The sequence below is a fragment of the Aquarana catesbeiana genome, linkage group LG02 (assembly GCF_042186555.1).
Source record: "Aquarana catesbeiana isolate 2022-GZ linkage group LG02, ASM4218655v1, whole genome shotgun sequence".
In the NCBI taxonomy this organism is placed as follows: domain Eukaryota; kingdom Metazoa; phylum Chordata; class Amphibia; order Anura; family Ranidae; genus Aquarana; species Aquarana catesbeiana.
The window spans coordinates 118,579,051-118,606,795 of NC_133325.1; the positions used below are offsets into that span (position 1 = coordinate 118,579,051).

Here is a 27,745-nt window from a genome sequence, read left to right on the forward strand (position 1 = left end):
CACCTTCGGCAGAAAGCTAGGATGAGGACGCAATAGTACTCCATAATAATTAAATATGGCTCTTTACAAGAAAGAGCAGCCAATTCTGATACCCTTCTTGCAGAAGATATGGCTACCAGAAAAACTAGCTTCCTTGTCAAAAGGACCAAGGGAATATGTCGTATCGGCTCAAAAGGCTGTTTCTGTAATGCCGAAAAATCCAAGTCCAAAGGATTCAGGGGTGCTCTAACCGGTGGATTAAGCCGCGTTACCCCCTGAATACAACTACGGACCACGGAATCCAATTTGTAGAAAGGCAAGGATTCTACCTATGACATATTTTCTGGGATGCCAACCCCTGGATTCACACCAGGAAATATATGCCTTCCAGACTCTATAATAAATGACTCTGGAAGCTGGCTTCCTTGCATTAATCAAGGTAGATATCACTGAGCCAGAAAGCCCACGATTCTTTAGAATATGGGTTTCAATAACCAAAAACCAGTTTAGCGTTTGTAAGGTAGGATGGAACACTGGTCCCTGCGATAGCAGGTCTGGTCATGGTGGTAGGGTCCATGGGGCCCCTACCGCCATCTTTACTATTTCTGCATACCAAGATCTTCTGGGCCACGCTGGGGCCACAAGAACCACCGACTTCTTTTCCTGCTTGATCCTGCGATGAAGTCCTGGTAGCAGCAGAATAGGAGGGAATGCATAAATCAGTGAGAACTGATCCCAGTTGGTCACCAACGCATCTGTTCCGCATGTGAGTGGGATCCTTTGTTCTTGAGACAAAGTTGTCGACTTTGTTGTTGAACCAGGACATAAACAGATCTACGTCCGGTATCCCCCATCTTTGGCATATAGTCAGGAAGATGTCAGGGTGAAGGGACCAGTCCCCCGGGAACAACTGCTGGCGACTTAAGTAGTCTGCCTGCCAATTTTCTACCCCTGGAATGAAGATTGCCCATATGCACGGCAAATGCTTTTCTGCCCAGGTCAGGATATGGTTTACCTCTCCCTGGGTTGCATGACTTCTGGTGCCCCCTTGGTGATTGGTATAAGCCACTGCTGTGGCATTGTCGGATTTGATCCTGACAGGACAACCCCGCAACCTGAATGTCCAGGCCTTTAGGGCTAGGTACACTGCCCGAATCTCTAGTAAGGTCCTTTCGGTTCTGGATCATTTCCCTTGGACAGTCGTCTCTTCCAGGATTGCTCCCCAACCCGAAAGGCTGGCATCTGTTGTTACCACCTTCCCGGTAACTGGTAAGAAGGATTTCCCCTTACGCAGATTCTCAGGTATCAACCACCAACTGAGGCTCTGGCGCACTATTGGCGACAAATGCATCGGAAAATCTAGCGCCTGAAATTTCTTGTTCCAGGCAGACAGGATACTGTTTTGCAGCAGTCTCGAATGAAACTGAGCATAGGGAACCACTTCAAATGCAGCCACCATCTTTCTCAACAACCTCATGCAAAGACGAATAGAAGGACCCTTCTTCAGCCCTGACCACCTGAACCAGCTCCTTAATGGCGCTGATCTTTGCCTGGGGTAAAAACACCCTCTTCTGGGTTGTATCTATAACCAGACCTAAGTACACTAGTCTTCTTACTGGCTTTAAAGAAGATTTCTCTAGGTTGAGGACCCAAGCTAGGTATTCCAGGTAGTTGACTGTGGTGACCAAACTTTGGTCTAAGCGGGCTACCGACCGGTCTATCAAGACCAGGTCGTCTAGGTAAGCTATAATCGTTATACCTTGGGCCCTTAATCTGGCCAGAGGAGGGGCTAGGACCCTTATAAACACCCGATGTGCAGTAGCTAGACCGAAAGCCAGAGATACAAACTGAAAATTAAGATTTTCCACTTCGAAATGCAGAAATTTCTGATGAGCGGGGAAAATAGGTACATGCCGGTATGCATCCTTGATGTCGATTGATGCCAGAAGTTCTCCTCCTTGTAGGATGGAGACTACTGATAGGATTGATTCCATGCGAAAAGATCAAATTTTCAGGAACTGGTTTAGATCCTTGAGATCTAGAATGGGTCTGATATCTCCATTTGGTTTTGGCACCATGAAAATGTTTGAATAAAACCCCAACCCCTGCTCTTCCATGGGGACCACCATGATCACTTTCTGCGACAAAAGTCAGTCTAACAGTTGAAGAGAGACTTCTTTTTTTCTAGATCTTTGGGAACATCTGACCTGAGGAAACGAGGAGACGGAATTTTCGGAACTCTAGTTTGTAAGAGCTATTGTGGAGACCACCCATCGGTCTTGAAAATCCTCCTGCCAGACCCTTGAGAACTGTAGCAGTCTTCCCCCCACTCGAGCCAGCGGGGGCGCCCCTTCATAAAGAGGATTTAGCATTCTGTCTTGTAGGTCTCCTCCCCCAGGACTTCTTTTGTCCCTGGGGTTGACTCTGAGTTTACCTCTTGAACCTGACTGTGGAGGCCGTCGCGATTGCCTGGAGGCTGATGCCCCTGGCACTGGAGAAAGAGCCCGTTTAAATGACGGACGTTTACTCCTTTTCTTAACTGGCAAAGGGGTACTTTTCCCACTTGATATCTTTTGGATATAATTGTCCAAATCATCCCCAAACAGCCTTTCACTGCGGAAAGGAAACCCAGCCAGGAGCTTTTTGCATGGCGCTTCGGCTGACCATTTTTTCAACCATAAAATTCTACGCATATACACCAACCCAAGCGTAAGGCGAGAGGTCTGAAGAATAGAATCTCTGATTGAGTCAGTTGCAAAACACAAAGCCCCTGGCAGCTCGGCTAAATCCTGGGCCTGCTGTTCAGGGAAAACCTTGAGCACCTGTTTCAGGTGGTCTCTCAAGGATTGACACACTCCAATTGCCGCCACTGCAGGTTGAGCTACTGAACCTGCCAAAGAAAAAATGTTTTTTAACAGGAATTTCAACTTTTTATCGGTTGGATCCCTAAGCATTTGAGCGTTGTCAACAGGACAATTCAAACTTTTATTCAGAGGATATAGCAGCGTCAATTGCTGGTATACCTCACATCTTTGTAAATTTTTCCTCCATAGGATAAAGTGTTGAAAACTTTTTGGGAGGGAAAAATGCTTATCTGGGTGATCTCACTCAGAATATATAAGCTCTTCCAGCAATTAATGGACAGGAAAAGCATGCAAAGCTTGAGGAGGCTTTAGTGAACCCAAACAAGAAGTGGGCTTTATGGGTAACTTAAATGTGGAGCGGACCATTTCAGTAAGAGACTGCACCAGCAATTTCTCAGCCTGCGAAGCTGAAGAAGGTCCTTCCCCACTTGATTCCTCAGAGGAGGAGTCATCAGTTTCTTACCGGTCCCCTGAGGGAGAATCATCTTCCCCCTCCTAGTGTTCCTCTGTTTGAGGGTCCTGAGTGGTAGAAGGGGACCTAATGCGTTTTCTTCCACTTTGTGAAGATGCGATTAAAGCCGTTAATCTTTCCTCCAATCCAGTCACGGCTGAGGAAAAAACCTCCTGAGTAATATATACAGGGGCTGAAATGCCAGAAGCAGTTACAGCCCCTGACAACCCCGATCGCTCGCTCTGACCAGCCTCCCTAGGTCTTTCAGGGGGACATGGCGTTGCAGAGGGGGGGTCCTCAGAGCCTGAGGGAGATCCCTTTGAGCCCCTGTTTTTTGGGGTATTTGTACCTCCTCTTCTGCCCATAGTGCCAAGCACAAAAAGCAGAGGTACTACCAGAAGATGTACCCACTGCTGAGCAAAATAGTCCAGCAACTGCCACTGCTATCAAGGCTCAGTCTGATGCTAAGTAAACATTCCCTGGGAAAGCCTGTGTCACTAAACACTCACATGCCATCCATATGCTCTGTGTCCCTCCTTCAGCTGTATACACCTGCAAAAAGTGCACCTGAATCGCGCCAATGCAAGGGCTAAGGCCCCGCCCCCCTTTCTCCGACCTCCCACTGTGCCCAGGGCTGGTGCATGGATTTTTGACACCCTAGGCGAAACCTTTGCCGCCCCCCCCCCCCCCCGGCTCCATCCCTGACTCCACTATCTTTGTCCCGCCCATATATAGCCCACCTTTTTAATGAAGCGCCCCCTAAAATGCAGCCCACCAGCGCCCATCAAATACAGCCTCACTAGCGCCCATCAAATACAGCCTCACCAGCGCTCATCAAATACAGACTCACAAACGCCCATCAAATACAAACTCACCAGCGCCCATCAAATACAGACTCACCAGCGCCCATCAAATACAGACTCACCAGCGCCCATCAAATACAGACTCACCAGTGCCCATCAAATACAGACTTACCAGCACCCATCAAATACAGACTCACCAGCGCCCATCAAATACAGACTCGGGGGGACATTTGGCAGATCAGTCAATATAATATATATACACACACATTTTAAAATTCATTGTCATTTCATTGTCATCACATATACAATCTCATTCACTTTTACTTACTACACCAGTGTAACACCTGTTCCTCACTGGCACCAACTCTGCTGTACTGCCAAGTTCCAGCCAGCCCAGGCTTCACCTGTCCCCATGCCCGGAGAGCCGCTGCCAGGCGCCACACCATGCTGTATCCCATGATGCATCCTCCATCCATACTCCGCTCCATTGACACAGCCAGGAGAGCAGGGGGGGGGGGGGGGGGGGGCTGTGCTGCTGGACGCAGGACATGGACACTGTAGAGTGGAGAGCGGCCTGGTGGGACATGTCACAGTGTCAGGCAGAGAGCGGAGAGGGAGGGGGGGGGGCTGCTGCCTGACACTGACACACATCAGAGAGCGCCTTGGGGGTTGCTGGACTGGACACACGTGACACTGTCTGTTACTGGCTCGCTGCATGATAGCAGAGCAGAGAGGGGGGATTACTGTCTCTCTGGACTGGAAACGCATCACAGTGGAGAGCCAGAGCGGGGTGGGGGCGAGGGGTGCTGCTTGACATGGCAGGGTAGTTGCAAGCTCTGTGGAGGACAGTGCAGGAATTAAATAGCCAGCGGCCAGGCGCCCTAGGTGGCAGTGCGCCCTAGGCGGCTGCCTAGTCCACCTAGTGGTAGCACCGGCCCTGACTGCGCCCTCCCCTCATCTTTTTCAAAAGAGACCATTTCCCGCGCGATTGCACGTGGAGGGGGGCTGGGGTGGAGGTGAGGAGGAGAGCTGCTGGATGGAGAGCCGTCATAATGGCGGTGGCAGCGGGAGCGGCGTGGCATACCGCTGACTGACCCATGCCCTCTCTGCCTGCTGGAAAAGAAGCTGTCCAGGTGAGGGGATATTCCAAAGGGAAAGAAAAACCCTTCCCACATCCTACCTGGGGCTTGGCCTGGAGGAAGCATGCAGCTTGTGACACAGAGCGAGACTGACTAGCATGGAATCAGGTACGTGCTCTTGACAGCCTCCGGGCATGACAACATTTACTTAAAGGAGAAAACCCACAAGAATTAGAAAAATTCTTTGGAATCTCCCTTTCCTTATCCGGCTGCAGGGTTCTGTGGTAAACCAGACAGACCCAATCTTCAGCACTCACGGTGGGCTCCATTAAAAAACCTTCAGGAACCGGGGTCCCTTTGTATTGGGGGATCCACACTCCTGGGCCTGTAAAGCACCCCGCCAGGAAATATGGCTGAAAAAAAAATTGTTGTTGAAAAATTTGAGAACCAGCTCTCAAATTTTTGTTGTTGGAAATTCCGACAACAAATGTCCGATGGAGCCTACACACGGTCGGAATTTCCGACAACAAGCTCACATCAAACATTTGTTGTCGTAAATTCCGACCGTGTGTATGCGGCATAAGGCCTGAGTCACACCTATGCAGGTTTCAGGTGCATTTTACGTTTTTGATCCATTGAAGTCTGTGGAACCAAAAACCAGAAAAAAGTCCCAGGCTCTTTCCAAAAAATGCACAGGTGAACGTGACCCATAGGAAACCATGTTAAATGGACTGTAGTGTGTCTCTGCAAAACTGAAAACGCACTAAAAAATGCATAGGTGTGAACCAGGGCTAATTGACCACCAGAAGATTGGTTGATACTCAGTGCTTGCAGGCCCAAGCACTGTAATGTGATTAAGGTGGTTGAATGCATAATCATAAAAATCATAATAATAATAATCATAAAAATGTAAGTTTTGACTTTTATTGGCCAACTAGTAGGGACAAACTATGGGTTTGCTTTATTTTCATTTTGCAGGCTTTTTTAGTATAAAAAAAAAAAAGAGCAAAGTACAGTAACTCTTTTCATTTAGAGTGTATATCTTCAGTGGATCTGGGTTGCCGTACTGTACTGCACTTGCTTAGTGAATTATCATAACCGTAGTGAATATTTGTAGAAACTGGCAATTAACATTTAATTTGTAAGATGTATTTTCCTTTAAAGCATAAATTATGGGTTCAGAAGCTAGATTAAATAACAGAAATAATTCTTCATGACAGATGGACCCATTAAATCATCAAATCTGGCTACATGTAGATGTGAGTTGTTTTTAAAAAGCATGCCAGCGTTGCGCAAGTGTGCCAGAACAAGCTGTTGTTATGCCTCATGAAGAAGATCTGCACTAAACTGAAATGATTGTTAAAATGACAGTTCTCTGGTTTTACAGATACTTATTTCAAGCTCCATTTTTTAAAATGTATTTCACTGTTATTACCCACCAATCATCTTCCAGACGTCATTACTCCAGTGAAAATAAATGGAAGTATTTGTGGACTATGAATGGCAACGTTTTTTCTTCTTTCAGACAATCTGAAGCATTTATTGATGCTCCATTGTTTGTTTCTGTACAGTTCATGGCTTAGTAAATAGCACCGGAGTCCTGGGTTCAGTCCCCACAGGCACAATATTTAAATGAAATATATGTATTATTCCCATGTTAAAGTGGGGTTCCTCACCAAAACATACTAGTAAGATAACTGGTTTTCCCTACAAATTTTCCCCAAAGTCGGTGAGTCTTTATATTTTTGGTAGAAAAATTAAAGGAGATGTACAACCCGATACATATCAAAACTGCTCTCAAGTCCTTTGCCTCTCTCCCTTCAGCTGTGGGTCCCAATACTTCCCCACACTAATTGCATATGTTTGTATATTGCAAAGTAGTGGAGCTGCACACCGCTCTGATTCCTTGTATACAAAAGCTTTATTCTGTCAACGATAACAGAGGCATTCCAACCATGTCCGCCTACTGACGCGTTTCGCCCTCTAATGGGCTAATCATAGAGCAGATGTAAACCCTAACTACATGACATTTATTGGCTAAAGCACTATTTATGATAAACTATTGCCATTTTTCATCAAACAAAATACTTGTTTTACCTTTTATTCACCTATTGCTAATCTCCTGCTGCTTCTTTGCAGCAACTTGGTGCCTACATGCACTGTGGGGATGGCTGCATGGTATTTCTCAGGTCAAGTTTTCTAATGATGATAACAGTGGATCATGCCTGCTCAGGTTTGTTGAAATGACCACCTGTAGGCTCTGTTGGTTGCCTGTGTGACAGGATAAAAACAAAGCAGCATGAGGAGACAGGGCCTGAGTGTTGTCACCTCAAACTAGGATGTGGGGGTGAGTCTGTAGAGCCGATGTGGGTGAGTCTGTAGCGCCGCTACTTCTGCATTGACTAACAGGCTACCTGAATGCAGCTCCACTCTGCTCCCGAAAACATTAACGCCCCTTCACGCTCTACAGGCCTTTGTGCCCATGTGAATGAGCCCTAACAAGAAATGTCTGAACAAGGACCTTGTTGAAAATGATTTTTAGCAGGCACAAAAGAATGCTACAATATATTTTACCATGTTTAAAGGATATTTTCACCTTTCTGTACATGTTACATGTTACACCTATATTTAGGGTGTTACATTTAACATGTTCAGCATCTGCCTGCTCTCCCCCTGATCCCCCCCTCCCCTTTGACAGCGGGCCAGAGATCTTCTCCTCACACCCACTGTTACTATTCAAAAGAAGTGTGGCCTTGCAGAGAGGGCTTCACCCATACGGCTCTATCATTTATTCAGAGTTCTGTGAGTGAATGAATGAACTACAAGTACTGACAGCCTTTGCAGCTGACGGCTTGTAGTTCTCAATGAACTACCAGGGCGTTGATGAGCTCTCTAAGTAGTTAATTGATCTTCTTGTCACTCAGTAAGACCTGGTTGACATCTATGCAGTTTGCATATTCCAGGTGCATTTTGCATTTTTCAATACACATTTTTGATCCATTGAAGTCTATGGAACCAAAACCAGAAAAAAGTATTTGGCCCTTTCCATAAAATGCATAGATGTAAACATGACCCATAGGAAACCATATTGAATGGACTGAAGTGTGTTTCTGCAAAACTGAAAACGCACTAAAAAATGTATAGGTGTGAATCAGGCCTTACTGTCTGCCATATCGGAAGTACAGGTAGACAGCTACAGAGACAGACTGCAGGAGCCTAGCATTAGAGCTGAAAACTGCTAATCGAGGGTGCAATGCTTTACAAGCTCCTTAACCGATTGCCGACCAGCCACCGTCATTATACTGCGGCAGGTCGGCACGATCACACGAATCGTCATAGCTATAAGTCGGCTCACGGGATCGGGATAGCAGGCGTGCGTATGCGCCCACTGCACAGCGGGGGTGCCGATGCTCGTGGCCGACGGTCGCAATGACCAATGAACACAAACGATCGCGAGCACGAGGGACAGAACAAGGAAGTGTGTGTATAAACACAAATCTGTGTTCTGCTCTGAGAGGAATGACATATCGTGTGTTTCTATTAGCTAAGAACCATGATCTGTCACTTCCTGTAGTCAGTCCCCTCCCCCTTCAGTTAGAATCACCTTCCAGGGAACACAATTAATCCCTTGATCGCCCCCTAGTGTTAACCCCTTCACTGCCAGTGACATTTTTACAGTAATCAATGCATATTTATAGCACTGATCGCTGTATAAATGCCAATGGTCCCAAAAATGTGTCAAAATTGTCCGATGTGTCCGACATAATGTCGCAGTCACGATAAAAATCGCAGATCACAGCCATTACTAGTAAAAAAAAAATAATAATAATAATAAAAATGCTATAAATCTATCCCCTATAACTTTTGCGTAAACCAATCAATATACACTTGCATTTTTTTTTTTTTTTACCCACAATATGTAGAAGAATACATATCAGCCTCAACTGAGAAAAAAATAGCTTTTTTTAAAAAAAATTGTGATATTTATTACAGCAAAAAGTACAAAATATTGGGGTTTTTTTTTCAAAATTGTTGCACTTTTTTTGTTTATAGCGCAAGAAATAAAAACCGCAGAGGCGATCAAATACCACCAAAAGAAAGCTCTATTTGTGGGAAAAAAAGGACATCAATTTTGTTCGGGTGCAACGTCGCTCGTCCGCGCAATTGTCAGTTAAAGCGACGCAGTGCCGAATCGCGAAAAATGGCCCGGCCATTCTGCAGCCGGGGCTGAAGTGGATAAAAAAAATAAATAAATTCACATTTTTTTACTTGCAAGGAGAACTTATCCTTTAAAGCCTGGTCATTTAAATGTGTATTGCCTTATTTGTTGAATACGGGGGGCCTTTTTTAGGGTTTTATTGTGAAAAGGTACATTTGGAGTACAGTAAAATGTATTTAAGATTTTTCTACACAGTTAAGTAGCTTTACTTCTTTAGTAGTCATATAGTTCTTCATTTTACATATTTCAATAAAAGATGTTCTGCCATTTAATAAGTGTAAAATTTTACAGGTTCTTAGTGACCTGTAAATGCTCTTTTCCTTCTATTAGCTTCAGTTAATTACAGTACATTTACACGCCATTTAATTTCTGAAGAGACAGGATTTATTGAGCGATGTGTGACAGAGTGCTGCAGAGTATTTCTGATTTATATATCCAGTAGGCCAATAAATGGAGGACTTTCTCTGTAAAGGAGAAGTTCTATCTTCAGGCAGTTGAATATCATTCTTACATAAAAATTGCACATTTATGAAACTTGCTGGATTTCGATTCGGGTGGCATCATCTTGTGTTCTTTGCTTTCCCAAAGGGTAGTGGGGAACGAGTCCATCTGACCGTATCTCGCCCTGTAAAGCATCCTGCTCCTAATGTGTCACGTGAAATAAGCAATGGACAATCTCACCACCATATGCAGCCCGTCTACCATCACAGACCTACTGCACACAGGGTGAGTGCTTCCTGACATTTTTCTCAGATTGTCAAGTGGACCTGAAGTCAAAAGTGAAGATTTGCTATGGTATAGATTAGAGAACATCTATAATTGGTATTTATGCTTATAAGAACCTTGAAAAATATATATTTTGCCCTGAATTCCTTCTAAAAAAAAATAGCAGTGCACCCCTTGTGCCTTGAGCTTCATAGCTCTGTATCTATAGAGTGAAGTAATATAAGGCAGGGTTTGTTAAAACACATTCATGTCAGAACCTAAACAGTAAAATTGTTATTCTTGGATCTAAGAAGAGAATTATTACCAAAATGTCAGAAAATTCATACAAAGACGAGTATTAATGGCCATATAAAAAAAAAAAAACACACACACAAACAGTAATTAAAGTGATACTAAACAGAGAAGTGTTAATTACTATAAATAATTAACATAAATCCTATATATCATGCTGCTGTATTTTTTTTTCTTTTTAAGTACCTTTCTCCTGCAGCGCTGTTGTGTGGTCACATGATCTTTCCCTGTTCTTTAGCATATGCAGGGTAAGATCTTTGGGAGAAGCTTCTATTACTCTGTTGATGTATGTTTTGAGTCTGTGTCTGGCCAGCCAGAGTCTGTGCCAGTCACATGACTAAAAAAACGGTTTCAAAAGAGCAATTCCAATTTAATTATGAATATTAAATAACTGTCTTACAGCTCCCAATAAATCTTTATTGAACATCAAATGTTTATTTTTTGTGCATTACTATGGTGTAAGCGGAGTCAAAGATGATCGGTACTAGCTTTCACTCTGTTCAGACAGCATCTGCATGCAAAACGCCTTTTTACCTTACAGATATTAGCAATTACGTTAAATATATTTAATATTGATTCATATTAAAACTAAAAACTTTTGTGAGTTTCTTAGTAAATGTAATCAACAAGCATACTATATCTCACCCTCATAGTGTTTAGCAATTGGAGGACAAGGAGGAGTAAGAAGGGAGGGGAGTGTAATGTACCACTGTGTATACACCCACATGTGTGACTCTATAGTCACATGGGCTGTTCAGATAAGAAAAAGAAGGAAATTAAGAGCTTAGAAGGGAACTGAAACAGAGCATGCTCCATAGAGGACGCTAGCTAGTTTACGCAATCTCAGCCTGCAATGAGGACACAGAGAAGATGGAAGGGAATGCTGAAGGCAGGATCAACCAGATATATATTTCACCCAATACAAAACAAATGCTTTAGTGGCTTTGTGAGTATGCACACGCTGTTATAAAGCATGTAATGAGTTTTTCATAGTCTGGGTTTATTGACACTTTAATGCAACCTTGTATTTATCATGGTGGGGGCAAGGACTGCACATGAGAACCACTGTAGAAAACTGCCCAAATGGGCACAATGGGGCTAGCTACCTGTCCACAGCTACTGTGTTACAAGATTCAGCCTAAACTACTTACCCTTTCATTGCCATAGCAGTTCTTTAAAGGTTTCTGATTTGCCATGAAATAATTTTTGGGGTCTGTTTTCATGCTCTGGTTGTTTTGTTAAAAAAAAATATATATATTTCTAGTTTGTTACATTTAAAACTTTCATTATTAAGCACTTTCCCGAATTGAACACATTGCAGGCACTTTTGTCTATTTCTGCAAGCTGTAGTAAAGCTACGTAAAATAAAATCTTACTTTTTTTTTTCTTTTAGTAAAAGAAGACATTTCCAAATAATGCTTGACCTTTATCTGTGCTGCCATTTATAGTGTGCTGATTTTGCGCTTGGACACAAAGTCAGCTGGTGACTCTTCCCAAACCCATTGTATGTCTGCAACCCCATTAGGGTCATGACCCATAGTTTAAGATTTTGAGATCTAGCACCAAGTTTCAAGTCTCTCGGTGTACTATGCAAGGTGCACTGCACTTTTTTCATAGTAGTAATTTAGAAGCATTACATTTGTGATAGGTTTATTGCCGTTTCCCCAAAACCCTGAGCTTTATTGTGAAGCTGACCAGTATTTGAAATGGTAGGTGTACAGTTTCTGATACACATCACCAATATACCTTAGAGTTTCTTTCGAAATTTGGAGCAGATCACCACTGTGCATCAATTCGTTGTTTATACTCTTGCTTATACTGTCCTGTCATTTTAATAAGATATTCTTTTTTTTAATCTTTTTATTTCCTCTTTAGGATCTTGCTCAGTGTGTTACCTGTCGTGAAAAACACATTACGGTAAAGAAAGCCCCCATGGAGTCATTAGGCATGACAGTAGCGGGGGGCAGAGGGAGTAAAAGCGGGGAGCTGCCAATCTTTGTGACCAGCGTGCAGCCTCATGGATGCCTGGCACGAGACAGCAGAATTAAACGAGGTTTGAATTCACATCTTCTTTCCAGAACACAGTTCAGGTTTTGATGAGTACAGATTGAATGATGCGTATGACAGGAATGTAATTTATGAAACTGCAAATATCCACAGCTCACCCTAAAATAGATTCTGATGATCACATTTAATCATCTGCTACTCCATAGTTTGCTTCCTGTACATTTCAATACAATGAAAATGGCAGTATAGACATTTTAAAATGAAATATATAGTTTATTGATTAAAAGAGAACTCACAATTCAGTTGTATGCAGTAATGGGAATGATGTGTGAATGTGCTTTGTGGATGTACAGTTGTTAGACACAAAAGTGGATCTTTTTTATTTTTTCTTTATTTTCTGTTTATCCTTTGTTTGCTATTTATATAAAATCTTTGTCCCGCTAATAAACAGTAAATACAGGCTACACCCATGTCACAGGATTCCCAGAGCACTGTGGGAATTCTAAAAATTGAATCTAAAAATGTTCTCTCTCTCTCTCGTTCTCTCTCCCTCTCTTTCTCTCTCTCTCTCTCTCTCTCTCCTTGAAAAAGTATTCACACCCCTTGACATTTTCCACATTTTGTCATGTTACAACCAAAAAACGTATAAAAAACGTACAAAAAATGTATTTTATTTGGATTTTATATGATAGACCAACACAAAGTGCCACATAATTGTGGATTGGAAGGAAAATAATAAATGTTTTTCTAAATTTTTACAAATAGATGTGTGAAAAGTATGGCGTACATTTGTATTCAGCCCCCTGAGTCAATACTTTGTAGAACCACCTTTCACTGCAATTACAGCAGCAAATCATTTTTGGGGATGTCTCTACCAGCTTTGCACATCTAGAGAGTGACATTTTTGCCCATTCTTCTTTGCACAAAATCTCAAGCTCTGTCAGATTGGATGGAGAGCGTCTGTGAACAGCAATTTTGGAAAATGTCAAGGGTGTGAATACTTTTTTCAAGGCACTGTAAAGGAATTCTCTTCTTTTAGCCACATTGACATTTTTCATATTGAGCAGTAGTGATGAGTAAATTGGTTTGCACATGTAAGAATGCTCAGGTATGCAAGCTAGTTCACTGTGATCAAAAGTTTTGGATGGCCCCCTTTGCAGTGTGTACTTATTAACTGGTTAGAGGAATACTTTTACCAGTTCATTAATACCCTGAAGGATAGATTTACCTAGCAAAACTGTTAATAGACACTCAGCCAGATCACTGGTAAAGTGGGCTTTCCATTACTTGCTCTAATGAGCAGCATATGAAACTGGTTACATCATAACACTATCCCTGAAATTCATAAAGACTGGCGCAGACAAATTTTGTGAAAGTGTCACTCATGTGTTCTAAAAGTGGTGCAGCATGTGCCAAACTCATATATCTGTAAAATTTGTTCTTAAATTTGGTGCATTTAGAGTTCCGTCTAAAAAAAATAAAATTAAAAGTCAGCAGCTACAAATACTGCAGCTGCTGACTTTTAATAATCGGACACTTACCTGTCCCGGGGTCCAGCGATGTGGGGGGAACGAGGCCCTGCTAGTCTCCCCCTCCTCTCTGCGGCGCCGGCATTGTCACTGTGAGCGCCTGGCTGTAGCTCTTCAGACGGGCACGCACTGCGCATGCACGAGCCGCGCTGTGCGCTGTGACTGGTCGGGCAATCATCTGGGACCTGTGATATGTCCCAGATGATTACCGAGAGGGAGGGGGGAGAGGTGAACTTACTTCCAGCGCTGCGGTGCCCCAAGAGGAAGTGGGAGCTGGAACCCTCTAAAAAAGAGGGTTCCTGCCCCCCCCCCCCCAAAAAAAATGACATGCCAAATGTGACATGTCAGGGGGAAGTTCCATTTTTGGGACGTATGTGAGACACTTTCGTAAAATCTGTCTGCGACAGTTTCTCTCTGCACGCCAAATAACAGTTGGTCTTAATTAGCTTCACTTTCATAAGATACAAACTGTCTGTGTTTTGTTTAGAATTTGGCATGTTCATTTGAACAACGTAGAAGTGGCACATTTCAGAACTACCTGAATTTGGTGTGCAAGTCGCTGTCAGAATCAAAAGTATTGTAGATGCTTTATTTGATGCAATACATTACCAGGAGGGATTCATGCCAGCAAAGTGAATTTCCCCCCGTCTTATATTTGATGAGGCAAAGATCAATATACATATATGCTCTATTTCTGCAAGGTAACTGCAAAGACTGTATCTTATTTAAGTGTGTGCACAGCCCAAACTTTTTGTATAGAGTAGGGAAGTGTTAAACCGATCCTCATGGTTTTTTTTGCAGTCTGTGTCCTGGTAGGTAAATTTCCCTTTGCTTCTTTCTTGGGAGGCAAGAGGGTAGAGGAAATCGATTGAAAGTGAGGGAAATTATCTTAGACAGTTTTCCCCAGAACATTTTTCTCCATTTGAAAATTTCTCTTGTTTTTTGTCTCAGAGACAGTGGTCATCAGGACCAGGAGAGGGGTGAATATCCTCAGTGGGGATTCAGACTGCAAAAAAAATGGCAGAAGATCTAATCTTTCCCCACTCTATAAAAAAAAAAAAAAAAAAACTTTGGCCCTTATATACACTTTAAGTTCACACAAAAGTAGTACAACAGATATGTTCTTGTATCAGTTAGGAACCCAACCTGGAGAATGACCCTCTGTTTTTTTTCTCCTTATTCCTGCATTATGGCAAACCTGTAAACCCAGGTGCACATATCTTGGCATTTTGGAAATTGTAGTTTTTAACATCTAAAGATTTACAAATTGCTCACTCAAAGTAAACTGGCCGTTCTCACTGATAGCTCTCTTTAAATAAAGTACATATGCAAATAGGTACATAGTATTAACAGTTATTAGTCTAACCTGTTTCTTCCGCCAGGTGATGTACTACTGAGTATAAATGGCATTGATCTCACCAACCTGAGTCATAGTGAAGCAGTGGCCATGCTGAAAGCCAGTGCTGCCTCCTCAGTCATCACACTGAAAGCCTTGGAGGTGGAAGTTCTTGAAGAGCAGGCACAAATAAATGAAGAAATGAGCACAATCAGTGAGAATGAGTATGATGCCAGCTGGTCTCCATCATGGGTCATGTGGTTGGGTCTTCCCAGGTATGTAACCATTATAGAAAATTTCTTGGTACTCTCATAGTGTTTCAATACAATACAAAATAGTGGAACTACCAAATGTAATATCTTTGTCATTAACTAAATAAAGTTGCAGTAAGAAGAAAAAAAAGCAAATTTATTACTCACCATTGGGCCGATTATTTATTGCTTTTCCTTAGCAAATCTTCTCCCTTACTGCAGCATTAGATCTTCTGTAAGACTATAAAAGTCTCTTCCAGTAACAGTGAAAAGCTTAATACCTGCTGGGTTCAAGCTGTTTGCTCACCACTATGCCAATAAACTGTGTCAAAGAGATCTCTTTTTCAGGGTGACTAAGATGTCACCCCTGCCAACCTTTGCTTCTGCCTATGGTGCGGAAATCCAGCGTCAACTAATAAATATATATCTTACTAGGGTGTGGAAACCATTTACAGGTGATTGCTCCTGAGAGCTAGGTTTAAACGAAGTTTTAGATGACAACAGCCATATCTAGTACACTTTTTACTGCATATGTGATCAGTACATTTTAGTACAGCTCTGTCAAAGCAGTGGCAGAAACTCCAGGTTTTGGGAGAAAAAAAAATTTACTAAAGACAAAGACTCCTTCATTACCAATGGCAACTGCCTCAACCTATAACTGGCCTTAACAACAAGGAGCACATGGAAGGGCGAGCCATGTCAAACAAAAACAAAGAAAAATTCTCAGCTCAGCTTACCAGCCAGCCTGCAACAATTCAAATTAAGTTCATGTTAAAAACGTGAACGGGGTTTAGTTTGCACATATTTGCAAATATATGGGTAAGCTGCAGAGGCCACGACAAGGCACCCCATTATTATCTGCAGTCCTAACTCTATAAATTTTGAGAGCCTTCATAATATGAGCACATATATAGTAATGGATAAGTTGAGGGCAAGTATGCCTGGAAGGAGACCACTCCCTAAGGGCACAGGGGAACACTGAACACCCAGCAAATGGCACAATGGCAACAAAGGTGTCCAGTGCGTCCCCTCATCAAATAACCAACAATACAAACAAATGGCAAATGTCCCAAAATATAACTGGCCTTAACAGCAAGGAGCACATGGAAGGGCAACACATGCCAAACAAAAACAAAGAAAACTTCCCGGCTCAACTTACCAACCAGCCTGCAATATACTGAATTGGCATGTCTAAGGTTTTATGTACACGGGACGTTAAAAAACCTCTCCTGAACAATGGAACTTGACAGCTAGTAACCGACGGTTAAAAACATCCGTTGTGTCGCATTTAGCTGCGTCTGCAGTTTAGAAGCGTTTTTTACATTGTAAATGGTCAGAAATGTTTCTCCATTGAAAACGCCTATAAAAGAAACGTGGCTAAACCTGAGTTACCACGTTTAGCCTCGTTTTCACGCTGTTACAAGAATTTGGTTTTTCAAATGCCAATAAACTTCCGTCCTGAATGCAATTTTTTGCTTTCAAAAAAATGCCACTAAACTCAACTGCCTCTAAATAACTATAAACTATTCAGTGTACATGGACAGATAATATAACATAGAGGAGCGTTCAGGGGCTGCTGAAAAAAACGCTAAACTGCTCCTAAACGTCCGTTTATCAACAGCAGTGTACATGAGGCCTAACAGTTCACGTTAAAAACAGGGGTTTAGTTTGCACACATCTGCAAATACAGTGCCTAGAAAAAGTATTCACACCCCTTGAAGTTTTCCACATTTTGTCACTTTACAACCAAAAACGTGAATTTTTTTTTACAAATAAATATGTGAAAAGTGTGGGTGTGCATTTGTATTTAGCCCCCTTTACTTTGATACCCTAACTAAAATCTAGTGGAATCAATTTCCTTCAGGAGTCACCTAATTAGTAAATAGAGTCCCCCCGTGTATAAATTAATCTCAGTGTAAATACAGCTGTTCTGTGAAGCCCTCAGAGGTTTGTTAGAGAACCTTAGTGAACAAACAGCATCATGAAGCCCAAGGAACACACCAGACAGGTCAGGGATAAAGTTGTGGAGAAGTTTAAAGCAGGGCTAGGTTATAAAAAAAAATCCCAAGCTTTGAACATCTCACAGAGCACTGTTCAATCCATCATCCAAAAATGGGTAGAGTATGGCACAACTGCAAACCTACCAAGACATGGCCGTCCACCTAAACTGACAGGCCGGGCAAGGAGAGCATTCATCAGAGAAGCAGCCAAGAGGCCCATGGTAACTCCACGGCTCAGGTGGGAGAATCTGTCCACAGGAAAACTATTTGTCATGCACTCCACAAATCTGGCCTTTATGGAAGAGTGGCAAAAAGAAAGCCATTGTTAACAAAAGCCATAAGAAATCCCGTTTGCATTTTGCAAGAAGCCATGTGGGGGACACAGCAAACACATAGAAGAAGGTGCTCTGGTCAGAAAAGACCAAAATTGAACTTTTTGGCCTAAAAGCAAAATGCTTTGTGTGGTGGAAAACGAACACTGCACATCACCCTGAACACACCATCCCCACTGCTTTTCTTCAGCAGGGACAGGGAAGCTGGTCAGAGTTGATGGGAAGATGAATGGAGCCAAATACAGGGCAATCTTAGAAGAAAACCTGTTAAGAGTCACCTTCCAGCAGGACAACAACCCTAAACATAGCCATAGCTTCAATGGAAAGGTTTAGATCAAAGCATATTCATGTGTTAGAATGGCCCAATCAAAATTCTAAATTTAATCCAAATGAGAATCTGTGACAAGACTTGAAAATTGCTGTTCACAGACGCTCTCCATCCAATCTGACAGAGCTTGAGCTATTTTGCAAACAAGAATGGGCAAACATTTCACTCTCTAGATGTGCAAAGCTGGTAGAGACATCCCCAAAAAGACTTGCAGCTGTAATTGCAGTGAAGGTGGTTCTACAAAGTATTGACTCAGGGGGGCTGAATACAAATGCACGCCACACTTTTCACATATTTATTTGTAAAAAACTTTGAAAACCATTTATCATTTTTTTTCCACTTCACAATTATGTGCCACTTTGTGTTGGTCTATTACATAAAATCCCAATAGAATACATTTACATTTTTGGTTGTAACATGACAAAATGTGGAAAATGTCAAGGGGTATGAATACTTTTTCAAGGCACTGTACATAAAGACTCCTTCATGTTTATTCTTAAAACTAGTAAACTTCAGATGTAGATAGCATTTGAAGAACAAGTGAATGAAAATAATATTTAGTATTCTTTGTTCATTTGTGAGCAAAAATAAACTGTAATAAAGACAAGTAAAGCAGGCCAGATAAAATGGAGAGTTTGAGATAAAACTAGGCTCCCACTCAGGATTGCAGTATAAGTGGTACAGTACCATATAATAAATAAAATCAGTATCATATTTCCAGAGACTGAGCACTGCTATGCTTCCAGAAGAGGGTGCAGTGGTTTGGAACCGCTGCTACATTGAGAACTCCTAGGACCATTTCCTTGGTGGCAACACACCCCAATGCAAATATGTTTCAGTGAACCATAACACACTAGCTTGCATTGCATTGTGGTGCGCTGTATTACCTAAATACAACAAAAACATTTTTTGATCTAATTAAAGGGTAATTTATTTATTTTATTTATTTATTTCAGTTACTTATATAGCGCCATCAATTTACGCAGCGCTTTACATATACATTGTACATTCACATCAGTCCCTACCCTCAAGGAGCTTACAATCTAAGGTAGATATATGAGGCTTCAGGTGTCCCCCAACAATCTCCCAAATAAATAATGAAAAAAATGTCCAGTTGCCAATCCAAAATATCAAATTACTGTACCCATATCAAGTCAAGTCCAGCTTTGTCATTCTCCTACACGTAAGGACACACAATAGAATAAAATATCATATCTCACAGGACCACGGAACTACATACTAATTAAACATAATTGTAAATATACAAAAATAAAACACTGGGAAAAAAAAAACTTTACCAATATACCCTACAACCCAAGCTAAACCCCTCAATGTTACCCACTTCAGGCCCGGAAGATTTTACCCCCTTCCTGACCAGAGCACTTTTTACAATTTGGCACTGCACAGCTTTAACTGACAATTGCGCAGTCATGCAGTGCAAATTTTGCATCCTTTTTTTTCCACAAATAGAGCTTTCTTTTGGTGGTATTTGATCACCTCTATGGCTTTTATTTTTTTATAAACAAAAAAAGAGCGACGATTTTGAAAAAAAAACAATATTTTAAACTTTTTGCTATAATAAATATCCCCAAATTTAAAAAAAAAAAAAAAATTTCTTCATCAGTTTAGATCAATATATAGTCTTCTACATATTTTTGGTAAAAAAAAAATCACAATAAGCTTATATTGTTTGGTTTGCACAAAAGTTATCGCGTCTACAAAATAGGGGAAAGATTTATGGCATTTTTATTATTTTTTTTGTTTACTAGTAATGGCGTTGATCTGCAATTTTTAGCCGTACTGCGACGGACATATCGGACACTTTTGACACATTTTTGGGACCATTGACATTTATGCAGTGATCAGTGCTATAATGTCACTGGTAGGGATGGGGTTAACACTAGGGGGCGATCAAGGGGTCAAATGTGTGTTCCCTAGATGTGTTTTAACTGTATGGGGATAGGACTGACTGGGGGAGGAGACATATCATTGTTCCTACTTAGTAAGAACAATGAAAAAAGCAAGGACAAAAAAAAAGATGAAAGTGGAACACAAAAGGTTAATATAGCAGCTGCTGATTATTGGGACACACAAGTTACCAGACAAAAAATTAAGTGTGGATCGTGGTCACAACAATACCCAACATGTTTCGGAACAAAAGGCCAAAAAGGCTACATAAATGCTATGTTAATTTTCTTCTTCAGGGGTTAGACAGAAGCATGCTGATATAATTCTATTGGAAAAACAAATACAAATATAAGTAAGTGGAAGCATAAAATACGTAGTTATGTACAAACAAATCGACCGATATATGTTAGTTATTGATTATATAAATGTTCTATAAGTGGATTAACAATGTCAGAAGGAGAGTTAAACGCTTACAATGCATGATACTCACAAACATTATGTTCTCTTAACGGAATAGTGCACAGCCCCCTTGTAGTGGATGGTGCCTCACACCTCAGCAGACTGCCGAATCATGGGGATTCAATGCGTAAAAATTATAAATGGCCATAAGATGGTAATGGTCTCGCAGAGGATTTTGTAGGAGATTTGTCAATCCATATATCAGGATACTTAAATATGAGGAGTATGGTAGGGGCTGAAAAAAGCATCTTTCCCAAGGGGGAGCGGCAAAACAGGGCACACAAGGAAGGCCACTGTTAGGGTGCCTGCCAAAATAACAATGAATGGATAAAAATGCATAGAAATAGGTAAAAAAAAGGAAAATGCAAGAAATGGGGTGGGAAAAGAAAATAATATCTTGTGTACTATATAAAGGAAGGGGCCAAAAATCATTTGGGAGATGGAGTATGGGGCTGAGGGTATCAACAGAAAATAGTTGATGATAGTATCGCTTTGTGACAAAAGTATGGAGGGCAAACCCCCATTGATGCATATATTTAACAAGGTTTAAATCAAATGAAGGATAAATGGAAGTGGTAAATGTATCTGAGGGAACCCAAAATTCAACCATGCATAAATATATCATACCTAGCGCCAACAAAACTCCAAGAGATAAAGATCAAACTGATATCCTGGCTGTGCAGCAAGGAATCAATTGAGAAAAAAGCCCTGTATAAATGAGAAAAAATATGGGAGTGGCTGAGCTGACTGGCCTATCAATAATAGGAATGTCTTTAATAGCAGGAGGACTAACAGGTGAGTCAGGTAGGTGTCGACTAAACGGCACGTGCAGACATCTTAGTAGGAACAAACGATATGTCTCCTCTCCCCTGACAGAACAGAGATTTGTGTGTTTACACACACAAATCCCCGTGCTGGCTCTCGTGCATGCGATCGCGTCCGCCGGCCACACGCATCAGGTCCCCCACCGTGCAGCAGGCGTGCGCCCTCTGGCAGCTTCTAAAGGGTAAGCCGTACCCGTAGAGCCATTCTGCAGCAGTATATCTATGTGAGCCAGCTGGAAACCGGTTAAAATAGATCCACCAGGGGTTTTATCTTGGGTTGTATGCAGTGGCGGCTAGTACTCAAGAATTTGGGGGGGAAGGGCGGAAAACACTACCCGTTCTAAGACTCCCTGGCCAATCAGGTCTCAGGACCTGCTTCCTGATTGGCCAGGAGGAGAAGCAGGAAGCAGCTCTGTGCCCCGAGCCCACCGTTTTTGAAGCAAATTAGAGCCTCAGGCTCTAATCGCGTGCTTAAAAAAAAAACCCACATTAAAATCCATGCGTCTGGCACCCTGCATGGAGATTAGGGGCCGGGCGCATGGATTAAGGGGGCAGCGCCCCTGCGCTCCTAATGGGCGGGCCGCCACTGGTTGTAGGGTATGTGGGTAAAGTAATTTGAATAAAGCTTTTTGATATTTTGACAGTTTTGGATTGCTGTTTACATCTTTTTAGCATTATTTTTTGTGAGATTGTTGGATGACAGCTGGAACTTAATACATCATTACCCTTTATTTAGTAATTTATTTTTGGAATATTCCTTTTATAGGGTAGTTGGGACTTCTATTGGAATGATTTACCTCCCCTTTATATCATTTTTGATCTGTTGTGGTTCCTTGGGCAGCCCATTCAACAAGCCTTAACCACTTGACCACTGGGCACTTAAACCCCCTTCCTAACCAGACCAATTTTGCTCTTTCAGTGCTCACACACTTTGAATGACAATTACTCAGTCATGCAACACTGTACCCATATGAAATTTTTGCCTTTTTTTCACATAAATAGAGCTTTCTTTTGGTGGTATTTAATCACCGCTGTTTTTTTTTTTTTTTTTTTGCGCTATAAATGAAAAAAGACCGAAAATTCTGTAAATAAAAAAAAAAATACAATTTTCATTATTTCTGTTATAAAATTTTACAAATTAGTAATTTTTTATAATAAATTTTGGCCAAATTTTATACTGCTACATATCTTTGGTAAAAAATAATCCAAATCGGTCTATATTATTTGGTTTTTGTGAAAGTTATAGAGTCCACAAGCTATGGTGCCAATCTCTGAAAATTGATCACACCTGATGTACTGACAGCCTAGCTCATTTCTTGAGACCCTAATAAGCCAGGAAAGTACAAATACCCCCCAAATGACCCCTTTTTGGAAAGTAGACATTCAAAGGTATTTAGAAAGAGGCATGTTGAGTTTTTTGAAGTTGTAATTTTTTGCCACAATTCTTTGCAAAATCAAGATTTTTTTTTCTTTTTTCACAAAAGTGTCATATTATCAGGTTATTTCTCACACACAGCATATGCATACCACAAATTACACCCCAAAACACATTCTACTACTCCTGAGTACAGCGATACCACATGTGTGAGACTTTTACACAGTGCGGCCACATACAGAGGCCCAACATGCAGGGAGCGCTATCAGGCGTTCTAGGAGCATAAATTGCTCCACTTTTGAAGGCCCCGGAGCACCAGGACAATAAAAACACCCCAAAAATAACCCCATTATGGAAAGAAGACACCAATACGTATAATCTATGAGGCATATCGAGTCTTTTGAACATGTCATTTTTTTCTACAAGTTTTTGGAAAATGTGGAAAGAAAATGAAAACACATTTTTTTTTTTTACACATAGTTGTCAATTTTTACAATATTTCTAACACATAGCATGTACATACCAAAAATTACCCCCCAAAATAGATTCTCCTACTCCTCCTGAGTATGGCGATACCACATGTGTGAGACTTTTACACAGCCTGGCCACATACAGAGGCCCAACATGCAGGGAGCACCATCAGGCGTTGTAGTGGCATACATTTCAAATCTAATTTGACTACCTATTACACTTTGAGGCACTGTAGTAGCATGTATGAGCCCTGGATGGGGATGGCTAAGCATGGTTGAGCCATGAATGTGGATGGCTGGGTGTGGCTAAGTATGGATGGGATGGCTGAGTATGGCTGAGTGGGTATGGCTGAGTATGGCTGGGTGGGTATGGATGGGATGGCTGGGTATAGCTGGGTCGGATATGGCTGAGTATGGCTGGGTCTGGTATGGCTGGGTGGGTATGGCTGAGTGTGGATGGGATGGCTGGGTATGGATGGGATGGCTGGGTCGGGTATAGCAGAGGCTGGGTATGGCTGAGTGTGGATGGGATGGATGAGTATTGCTGAGTATGGATGGATGAGTATTGCTGAGTATGGATGGATGGATGAGTATTGTTGAGGATGGATGAGTATGGATGGATGGATGAGTTTTGCTGAGCATGGATGCATATGGATGGCTGAGCATGGATGGATGAATGAGTATTACTGAGCATGGATGGATGGATTAGTATTGCTGAGTATGGATGGCTGAGCATGGATGGATGGATGAGTATTGCTGAGGATGGATGAGTATGGATGGATGAGGATGGATGACTATGGATTGATGGATGAGTATTGATGGGATTGATAAGTATTGCTGGGATGGATGAGTATTGCTGGAATGGATGAGTATTTTATTGCTGTGATGGATGAGTATTGCTGGGATGGATGAGTATTTTATTAATGGGATGGATGAGTATTGCTGGGATGAATGAATGAGTATTGCTGGGATGGATGAGTATTGCTGAGATGGATGAGTATTGCTGGGATGGATGAGTATTTTATTGCTGGGATGGATGAGTATAGCTGGGATGGATCAGTATTTTATTGCTGGGATGGATGAGTATTGCTGAGATGGATGAGTATTGCTGGAATGGATGAGTATTTTATTGCTGGGATGGATGAGTATAGCTGGGATCATGGATGAGTATTTTATTGCTGGGATGGATGAGTATTGCTGTGATGGATGAGTATTTTATTGCTGGGATGGATGAGTATTTTATTGCTGGGATGGATGAGTATTGCTGGGATGGATGAGTATTTTATTGCTGGGATGGATGAGTATTGCTGGGATGGATGAGTATTTTATTGCTGGGATGGATGAGTATAGCTGGGATCATGGATGAGTATTTTATTGCTGGGATGGATGAGTATTGCTGTGATGGATGAGTATTTTATTGCTGGGATGGATGAGTATTGCTGGGATGGGCACATATCAGAGCTGTGGGCACTACACATCCAGCCCACAGCGCTGCAGCACTTGATCTCTCCCCTCTCTGTACCAATTGGTACGAGGAGGGGAGAGAGGAACCAGACGTGACGCCGGTTTGTTTGTGATCGCTCCGTCTTTTGACGGAGCGATCACGTGGTAAACAACCGCTATCAGCTGCCATTTACCGTGATCCGTGATGCGCCGGGTCCGTCACGGATGTTCCCAGGTGCACGCCCCAGGGGGGCAAGATTCTGGGAGGACGTCCATGGATGCCCTTCCAGAATAAGCCGACCACACTGTAGCCGTCTTTCGGCTATGGCCCAGTCGGCATGTGGTTAATGCGGCACTTCAGTTGACCACCCTGGTGCAATTGGGCCCTAAGGCTGGCCATACATGATGCAATTTTCTTATTCAATTTCCTTTAGTTTTACCTTCGACTATGTAGTGCAAGGGCCTGCCTGATTACCCACAAATTCAAATTCTAAAGGAAACTTGTACAAGAGAATTGTATAGTGTATAGTCAGCCTAAGAGAATTAGAAGTAGTAAACCATTTGTTACAAACTGTTTTCAACTAACCTGCACAATTCTTAAATACCTTCTGCCCCACGCCTCCCTGTTGTCAAACCTCACCCCATTTAGTTGTAGCTCCTTCTATTACCTGTACTTCTATTTTGTTTTTAGTTATGTATACAGATTGTTCCTGTAGGGTACATAGCAATAGGGCTAGCATGGACAATTCCCATCTAATGGCATGATAGGGAGTACACACAATTTTTTCCACATCAGTTTGAATTTATGGTGGTAACACGGTTTGCTGTGTATTTGCATTTATTCCACACTCAACGCTCTGTTTACTGTTTACATAAGAGAAGATGGTGAAGTATGTAAATGAGACAGAACTCCAGCATATGATTTGCTTATAAGCCAGCTGTAGCACAGCAGTCTGCACTGTTTAGCTCTCCATTTAACTGAGTGAAGAGCTTACACCATAAACTGCAGCATAAGCAGGAATATTTTGTTCAGTTTTACTCATTTCTTTCCCCTCTGTTCATTTTAACATACATTCATACATTCCATTTACTTGTTCAAGGAAACATATATTGAATTAGATTTAACATCCCACTGAGCAGTGTTTCTATGTCTATGCTTCTGGCTGCCGATTAACCATTGAACAGCAAATGCATTTAAAAACAACCGTCGAAAAGTCTGCTTGTGGGCACGCGGCATAAGGCTAATAATAAGTTAAGATCAACTTGAATTTGTGCGGACAGAAACGATGGTGACATTTTTACAAGTTTGAAATCATTAAAATTCCAAATGGCATTGAGCCTGCTTATTTGTTTTCACACAGTGTCATTCAGAGCATCCACCATATTTGTTGGGACCATGGCATAAATGAAGATGGAATATTTTATTTACTGTGTTTATTACAGGTACTTATATATATGTCAATTTTACGCAGCGTTTTACATACAGTGTCTCACAATAGTGAGTACACCCCTGACATTTTTGTAAATATTTTATTCTATCTTTTCATGTGACAACACTGAAGAAATGACACTTTGCTACAATGTAAAGTAGTGAGTGTACAGCTTGTATAACAGTGTAAATTTGCTGTCCCCTCAAAATAACTCAACACACAGCCATTAATGTCTAAACCGCTGGCTACAAAAGTGAGTACACCCCTGAGTGAAAATGTCCAAATTGGGCCCAAAGTGTCAATATTTTGTGCGGCCACTATTATTTTCCAGCACTGCCTTAATCCTCTTGGGCACGGGGTTCATCAGAGTTTCACAGGTTGCCACTGGAGTCCTCTTCCACTCCTCCATGACGACATCACGGAGCTGGTGGATGTTAGAGATCTTGCACTCTTCCACCTTTCATTTGAGGATGCCCCACAGATGCTCAAGAGTGTTTAGGTCTGGAGACATGCTTGGCCAGTCCATCACCTTTACCCTCAGCTTCTTTATCAAGGTAGTGGTCGTCTTGGAGGTGTGTTTGGGGTCGTTATGTTGGAATACTGCCCTGCGGCCTCCGAAGGGGGGGGATCACGCTCTGCTTCAGTATGTCACAATACATGTTGGCATTCATGGTTCCCTCAATGAACTGTAGCTCCCCAGTGTAGGCAGCAATCATACAGCCCCAGACCATGACACTCCCACCACCATGCTTGACTGTAGGCAAGACACACTTGTTTTTGTACTCCTCACATGGTTGCTGCCACACACGCTTGATACCATCTGAACCAAATAAGTTTATCTTATGCCGCGTACACACGGTCGGACTTTTCGTCTACAAAAGTCCAACGGACGCTGACGGACTAAAGCTGGCTGGTAATCCGATCGTGTGTGGGCTTCTCCGGACTTTCAACTGACTTTTTCAGCCTCAAATCCGACGGACTTTAGATTTGAAACATGCTTCAAATCTTTCCGACGGACTCGAGTCCGGTCGAAAAATCCGCTCGTCTGTATGCTAGTCTGACGGACAAAAACCCACGCTAGGGCAGCTATTGGCTACTGGCTATCAACTTCCTTATTTTAGTCCGGTGTACGTCATCACGTAAGAATTCGACGGACTTTTGTGTGATCGTGTGTAGGCAAGTCTGTTCGTTAGAAAGTCCACCGCAAGTCCGTCGAAAGTCCGTCGAAAGTCTGTCGGACAGGCTGTCGGACTTTTGTAGCTGAAAAGTCCGACCGTGTGTACGCCCCATTAGTCTCATCAGACCACAGGACATGGTTCCAGTAATCCATGTCCTTAGTCTGCTTGTCTTCAGTAAACTGTTTGAGGGCTTTCTTGTGCATCATCTTTAGAAGAGGCTTCCTTCTGGGATGACAGCCATGCAGACCAATTTGTTGCAGTGTGCGAGCACTGACAGGCTGACCCTCCACCCCTTTAACCTCTGCAGCAATGCTGGCAGCACTCATATGTCTATTTCCCAAAGACAACCTCCGGATATGACGCTGAGCACGTGCACTCAACTTCTTTGGTTGACCATGGCGAGGCCTGTTCTGAGTGGAACCTGTCCTGTTAAACCGCTGTATGGTCTTGGCCACCGTGCTGC

The 27,745-nt window shown here is 42.2% G+C and overlaps 1 protein-coding gene across 3 annotated transcripts in view; it reads left to right on the forward strand.

Annotated features, from left to right (window-relative positions):
- The window catches only part of LNX2 (ligand of numb-protein X 2), a 241,317-nt gene that overhangs the window by 190,945 nt on the left and 22,627 nt on the right, over positions 1-27,745 (forward strand). For 2 of the 3 annotated variants that reach the window (XM_073613387.1, XM_073613386.1), the window contains 3 exons: positions 9,984-10,121; positions 12,288-12,465; positions 15,331-15,559. In XM_073613387.1, coding sequence (XP_073469488.1) covers positions 9,984-10,121; positions 12,288-12,465; positions 15,331-15,559 — 545 coding nt within the window. The remainder of the gene's footprint in view (positions 1-9,983; positions 10,122-12,287; positions 12,466-15,330; positions 15,560-27,745) is intronic. The other variant, XM_073613388.1, reaches the window with a different exon arrangement.